Source organism: Gavialis gangeticus, unplaced genomic scaffold (genome assembly GCF_001723915.1).
Source record: "Gavialis gangeticus isolate Ggan-Ray unplaced genomic scaffold, GavGan_comp1, whole genome shotgun sequence".
NCBI classification, from domain to species: Eukaryota; Metazoa; Chordata; order Crocodylia; family Gavialidae; genus Gavialis; species Gavialis gangeticus.
In genome coordinates, this window is record NW_017729026.1 from 1,382,112 (window position 1) to 1,389,466 (window position 7,355).

The 7,355-nt window shown below is 38.0% G+C and overlaps 1 protein-coding gene and 1 long non-coding RNA gene across 9 annotated transcripts in view; one reads left to right on the forward strand and one right to left on the reverse strand.

The window, feature by feature from the left end:
- Positions 1 to 4,764, forward strand: part of LOC109299754 — a 20,455-nt gene extending 15,691 nt beyond the window's left edge. Inside the window, exon 2 of the long non-coding RNA XR_002097988.1 lies at positions 4,543 to 4,764. This is a non-coding gene — a long non-coding RNA (uncharacterized LOC109299754). The remainder of the gene's footprint in view (positions 1 to 4,542) is intronic.
- Positions 1 to 7,077, reverse strand: part of EYA4 (EYA transcriptional coactivator and phosphatase 4) — a 100,663-nt gene extending 93,586 nt beyond the window's left edge. For 5 of the 8 annotated variants that reach the window (XM_019520250.1, XM_019520249.1, XM_019520248.1 and 2 more), the window contains exons 1-2: positions 6,254 to 7,077; positions 4,834 to 4,902 (exon numbers count right to left, since the gene is read on the reverse strand). In XM_019520250.1, the coding sequence (XP_019375795.1) occupies positions 4,834 to 4,902; positions 6,254 to 6,374 (190 nt within the window). In that variant the 5' untranslated portion in view covers positions 6,375 to 7,077. The remainder of the gene's footprint in view (positions 1 to 4,833; positions 4,903 to 6,253) is intronic. The other 3 variants (XM_019520253.1, XM_019520252.1, XM_019520251.1) reach the window with 1 other exon arrangement.
- Positions 7,078 to 7,355: the final 278 nt, after the last annotated feature.

Here is a 7,355-nt window from a genome sequence, read left to right on the forward strand (position 1 = left end):
TGCGGACATCTTGGGGACACTTGTCTATATTACACAGTCATAATATAGTATCTTTGGCAATCTCCACTTAGGTCAGCATTCCAGTATGGTAAAAGCGACAGAGGTACTAAAGACATGGAGGAAACTATTACATTTAAAAAGCACTTTAGCATGGGCTTAGCTTCTCTCCTGAATAAAGGTTTCAAAAGTGAGATGAAAGGTATTTTTTAGAACTATGTATATTTCTACCTATTGCAATTTGTACTGCACTTTCACAGGCCCAAATATTTAGCAATGTATCCTCTCCCTGTTGCATGTGAAAAAGAAAAAAAATCCCCAATGTATTTAATAGGATAAAAATCCACCAACTGTTACTACAGTTTGTCAAAAATACATATGGAAAATATCTTTTGATACAATCTTGATTTTAAACAGCTCTAATCTATCACTTGGAGATTGTATCAGAGTAAGGATTTCATCACAATTTATTCTTGGTGTGGCTAGACTTTTGGAATGCTGCCTTCCTTTATGTTGCCCAGAATTAAACTATGGGAAGAAAGCGGGGCATTAAATTAACCAAAAGCCCCCTCTTTAACTTCAGACCACAAAAGCAATCACATTCAAAGTTGAAATCAAAATATGAGCTGATATCATCTTCATCATGCAGAGCATGGGCTAACTTTTGCAGCATGAGAGACAGTATGTGGCATCGCCCAATGTTCTGCTACAACAGAGTAATGCAAGGACTGCTCTTAAAGGTTGCAATTTCAACTATTATTCTGAGGTATAGACAAATATATAGTTTAGTTGCATTAAAATGGAAAGAGCTACTGCTGCTGGGGAATGCACAGCAGCTGAATCTAACTGTCATGTCTATCATGTCTAAGTACCATGTCTGGACATTGATGCATCCCCAGAATACAGGGACATTCCCCTGGTGAGGGGTGGGTCCCCTCGGTCAATCAGTGGTGAGGGGTGGGGCTGCTGCCTTCTCCATGAATCAGCAGCAAGATGCGGGGCTACCACAAAAAGGTCACTTCCCTCCCTCCTTGGCTAGGAGCTCTGCTTCTCCTGGCTGTACCCTACCTCTAGCTACAGCTAACTGAAAGAAGAAGACAAACAATTGGCATGTATTTCCACCAATGAACTGGAAAACAGGACTTTTTGTGCTCAGTTCCTCATTTAGAAATAGACAATGGATAAAGGTTTAAAAGCAGGGCAGTCCAGTATAAAACAGGACCAATGGCTACTCTAGGTCTACGTGATCCCATGGCAATTCATGTCAGCTAAATAACCCCAACTTTGACCCTGAATGAAGTAGAATTAAACCTGAAATGGTTTTGCCGCACTTGCATCTTTGCTGCACTACACAATCATGCAGACCTAACAGTTGTATGGTAACAGCTTGAGTTGTTATTCTTTGTAATCTTTATAATTGTCATGTCTGTCTATACCCTTGAATTACTACTTTAAAGAGGCTAAACTCACTCTTAAAAATGTGGGTTTTTCTTGCCTAGAGATATCACATCAGTAGTAAGAAAAACAAATTAGGTCTTAGCTGAAAAGATTCAAGAGCACCACCAAACTAGAAGACTAGTTTGGATGGTGGCTCCCAACAGGTAACAGCTTTTAAAAGAACAGATAAGGCCAAAATATTTGATCCTGAAATGAATGATGTGCAATATTCCATTTGTAACAAGGTGGTTGCATTTGGATGATTGAAAATGGAAAAAGGTATTACAAACTGGGTAGGCAGCAGGTTGTATTCCTGTTTTCCACTCCTATAACTGACAGTGAGCGAGGTGAGGCTGAGAATGGGAAAGGAAGGACCCATCATAGCAGGAGACTTTGGATCCTTTAATAAGTGAAAAGGCAGGAGAGGTGACTCAGCCAGTTAACCGGATGAAAGATTTCCACTCACTTTAGCAGGCTTGATGGCTTTTCTACAAGTACTGTATGAGTAGGGAAGGGGTGGCAATAATAATGGAGAAAAGTAGCTACTAAACAACTAATAAATAGCTCAAAGACTAATGGAGGCTGACAGACTCTATAAGAAGTATTTCCTGATATCAACAGTGGGGTGTTGGGACAAAGTCAAAAGAGCCAACCATCCACTCCAGCTGTCGGAGGGAAGCTATGATTTGTCTGGAAAGGGAACAGCAGCAAGAGACTCTGATACATTTCACTGAATTGTCCAGGAAAAGTCTATCGAGGGGTTTCTAGAATGAATCATCACCACCTGTGAGCAATAACTGGGGCAAGCAGGCAAAGTCAGTTGCAGAACAGAACATCTGGGCTAGAGGATTAGAGGGCTGGGAAACAGGATTTAGAAGGAAGGCTGAAAAACTCAGATTATTTAGTCTGAAGGAGAGAAGATTGAATGGGGATTTGATACCAGACTTCTGATGCCTGAAGGTTGGTTATAAAGAGGATGGAGAAAGACTATTCTCTGTAGCTGCACAAATAGGACAAGGAAGCAAGAGTTTTAAAATTGCAGCAAGGGACATTTAGGTTGGATACTAGAAAGAACTCTCTCACTATGAACGTGGTTAAGCACTGGATCAGCTACCCACAGAGGTTGTGGCATATCCATCCTTTGGAAGTTTTTAAGGGCAGGTTAAGCAAAGACTTGACTAGGTTGGTTTAGACAAGGACAAACCCTGCCCTGAGCAGCAGGCTGTACTTAATGACCTTTTGAAGAACCTTCCAGGCCTATTTTTCTATGATTCTAGCTGAGATTGAGCTATGTGTAAGGATAAACATGGAGGAAACAGACCAAGAGCAGCATGCACATCCCGTATCATAACTCACTAGGTTACTGATTATGGTATATACTAAATCACACAGTTTGAGAATGCCAAGCAAACATTAGGCAAATACAAACACCACATGGAGAGGCTTCCCTAATACATACAGACCTAAAAAAAAGAAATAAAAGGAATCATAGAACTAGTGATCTTACTGTCCTTAGACAGCAAGTTTCAAAGAGACATCCCCTGTAAGAAAACCTAAGAAAACATATCTTTCTGAAGGATTTTTCCTTCACTCTCCTTTTTTGTTTATCTATTTATTTCTAAACAGCTAAGTAAAATAATGAACTAGAATAGATAGCCCATTCTATAATCAAACTAAAAGTATTGCTGATTCACATGGATGTCTAAGATCATTAGTGCCCCATTTTTTTTCTCCTGCAGGATTTCCTCTCTGACATTCAAGTCAGAAATCTTTGTTTTAAATGCCTTGGGGAATCTGGCCTATAAACACTAAGTTATTTTTGTCCCCAAAGCACCAAGGTGAAGAATATAAGGATTTTTTCTACCAGTTTGGAAGACTTTCAGGTGAACGGGGTTCAATAGATTAAAGCTAAACTGTTTGTTTGGCCTAAACAAAATTTCATATGTTATCTTGAGATATTTTAAATACACAATATCTAACTATGATTGCCTAAAGCCTGAGAACCCAGCGTCACAGAATATATTTGAAAATGTGGCTCAGCAAAACACCCGATATAAGTTTCTACGTCTGTCCCTTCATTGCAGAAAATTACCTCGGGTTACTGGTACCCGGGATTGCCTATTTCAGAGAACTACTGTTCAGAACCATATCAGAGTTAATGTGAACCCTATGATACTATGGTCATGCAAGTTTACTGAAGGATTTTGGAGGGCATAGTTCATGTTCTTTGTGCTCCTGAGATGTTTTTCCTTGTGAGCTATAGGAGAAATTGGTCCATCTGGGCACAGGGGCAAAACTGAGAAAAGGCATTTTGGAGGACTATCAGCTCTCAAGTGATTTAGCTGGCATCTTCCAGCCAAGCCAGCTGACTGGCTTTAAAGCACTGCCAGACTTAGGCAAGATATCTCTGTTCATGGAAGAGGGGGGACATATCAGGGGCAATATCCTAAGAACCTGAGAAAACGCTACATTGAAGACATACCATACATTTGAAAATGAAATGTTAGATGCAAAAGCATATATTTTTTCTGCATAAACTGGGCACAGGTATAACTACTAGTGCAAACCCATCACTGAGTGTGTACAAAACTGCCATCACACATTCAGAGACTAAACCAAAGTCTCTGTGATACTGTATTTATGTATTATGTTTCTCAGTCACGTTCTGCAAATGGTTATGAAAAAGCATACCCACATTTACAATAAGCTCCAGGTGTAACCCATTGTAGGGTCCATTTTTTGGTTACTTGTTTGTAAAGTACCTAGTAGCATGGGGCCTTCATCTATCACTAAGTTCCTGGCTATCATCATGATACAAAGTAAAAGTAATAATACATATGAGAAAAAAGGACTGAGTAGCAGCAAATAATTGGAGGATTTAGACAAACATTTGTTAAGGTGCCAGATACATTTATGGCACTATATATATGGCTATATATAAAGCATCTATACATTTGTCTAGATGCTTTAAAGAATAATAACTTCAACCTTATATGTGGAGCTGAGTCCCTAAAGGCAGACAAGTAGATATTCTGTGAGAAAACTGTTGGTCTGACTTCCAGAGACTTGCTGCTCCCATTGATATTCATCACAGCTGTCTGTTTTCAGCCCCTCTGAAACTAATGCCATCAGACTATGAAGATGTATACAGTTAACTTAATTCCAGGTAAACTAAGATTCTTGTGGCTGGCAAAAGGGCTTAACAGGTATGATAACATCAATGTTAAATACTGCTTCTTTCTACTTATCTGGCTCTGTGAAAGGACTCCGAGGAGTAAGAAAACACACAGAAATGTTCAAACCACAGAACAAAAGAACAAAACAGAAAAAGAGAGATGTAACACAGCAATCATGGAGCCACACAATCACACACATGCACTGTACCATGATCTCTCATACTTGTTGCAGAAGAGGGAGTGCTGCAACTCAGCAACCAGTCTGCAGTATTTAAAACAGTCATGTTGTCTCCTGAGAATGGGAATGGTACAATGATTCATTGTCTAAAAGTCTGCTCAATGCACATGAATATTCTTCAACACAAGTAAGTGCTTTTGCACTTCAAGCCAAGTCTTTTTAACTGCACCGGATTGCTTTTGTATTATTTTAGCTGGTGTATTTATGTAAGTATAACATATACAAATAATGATTAGTGCTTTTAAAGGTATTTTTCTAGTTTTCAGCTCTCATTCTAGAATATTTATACTTGGATATGTAACTATGTTGAATCTAAAAGACCTTTCTACAGGGGTCTAGTCCCTTCATACTCAAATGTAAATTTTCACTGACATAGAAATAATTTTTTGAATAGAAACAAGTGAATAAAACTGTGTAAATTATAGGACAAAAGAGCTGAACTATAAAGATGTTGGTTTAAAGTCTTAAAACACCAGAGAAGGGTATGTTAATGTACAACTTGGAAAAGGCAAAGGAGAAATCTTGGCTCTAATAAAGTCAGAGGTACAAATCTCATGGGCATCAGTAGGGCCTGCATTTCGTTCCTGAGTCTGATACTCTTATTCCCACAGCATAATATTGCATTCAGACCAATCACTAGGGCAAGGGTATCAGAATCTGTCCTTCACATAGAATGCATTGCTGGAGCTAGACTTTCTCTAAACTATAATGTCTTCATGGCAGGGTACAGAACAACAATCATTTTTTTTTTATTATATGGTAACGGCTTGCTATAGCTTACAACCATTATTTATGTTACGCATTCCGTACTTGCAGACAACTGAAATTAGCATGTGCACCATGTGACTAAAGTATCTAAATCAAGACTTGTAGAAATCTTGGTGCACTCTTCAAAGTTTACAGCTTTTAAATGAACCCAGGTTTGCAGCAGGATTGTATAGTATATTATTTGTCAATGGTATATTATCAGAAAGAAAATATATCTTAATTCAGATCAACAAACATAACTGAGACATTATAGAAAATTAAACGCTCTTTTAAACCAAATAATTCCAGAAGTTAACTCTTTTTTAACAGTCTTGACTATTAAACATCAAGGGGCCTCCCCTCACTCACCCTGTGTACATTCAAAGAAGCCAGCAAAGTTATATTTGAGTTCAACTGACTTACCGTAAGAGATGAGGGAACTCAGGCCCAATGCCTTTTCTCATTCAGTTTCAAATTGTTACATAGAATTAAACAGTAAAAAGCACAACATAAAATTGTCCTACTATTGTTCATATTTTTGCTGAGATCTGACAGATATACCGGCCTTACACTCAACACTAAGTTGAAATGCTAATTTAAAACTAGCCAGCATTAAATTGTAGCAAATTTCTGTCCCTCCATGATGTCTCATACTTACCTCCTGTTCCATTTGTTGTAACAGATGTGCTGCTGAGATTAGATTTATCCAGTTTGGAGCTACCTGAAGTATCACTACTTCCCACAAGATTATGAGGGCTTGCTAGATCCTGCATTTCCATAGACCTGTTAGAAAAGGAAAAAGTGCCATTATTTGCATTATGGAAGTGCCTAGAAGCCTTGGGCTTTCAGTGTGCACTGTACTGTACACAACAAATTTTTATAAAATGAGAATATAAAGGTGAATTTCACAAATGCAATTTAAACATATCTCCTAAACAGTTAATTTTTTGTAAACCAAAAACTTATTTATCCAATGTTGCCTAATGAGGTACCCATAAGGAAGACATTTTTACTTTCAAATAATTTATGAAATGTCAGCCTATCTGACCTGAAAATGTAATGGTATGTTCAAAGCAACTGACTACATACTGATAGGGGAAAACAGATTTATTCACAGTTGGAAGAACTGGAATTACATAGCTCAGAGAAGAGAAGACAAGAGGAGGTGTGATAACAGGCTTCAAATAGAGAAGTTATGTTATAAAGAGGTTGATGAGAGACTATTCTCTGTGTCCACAGGGGACAAGACAACTAACTTTAAAATGCAGCAAGGAAAATGTAGGCTAGATAGTAGGAAGAACTGTCTAATGATAAGAGTGGTTAGGCACTGGAACAGGCTACTTAGGAAAGATGTGAAATGTTCCTCATTGGAGATTTGTAAAAACTGATTTGTCAAACACGTGGCTGGAGTGGTTTAGAAAAGGATGATCCTGCCGTGAGCAGGTAGTGGCTGGACTAGATGCTCCTGAAGTCTCTTCTAGCTCTATGATACTAAAATGAAGCTTTTGATGGGGGGAGGGGTGCTGAGGGTAGACAGATTTAATAGTATAAGTCCATTTTAAAATCAATTTGATAGACTTATATAAATGACCCTTATGGATTTCTTTGAAGTCTTTGGCAGCATTTTTATTCTTATAAGTTATATATAATTCAATGTTAATTATTTGAAAAAATTTTCTGCCTTTAATGCAAATATCACAAAGCAATTAATGCACATTTCTTAAGTCTCACAATATACTCATCCTCCTTTTAGAAATGGA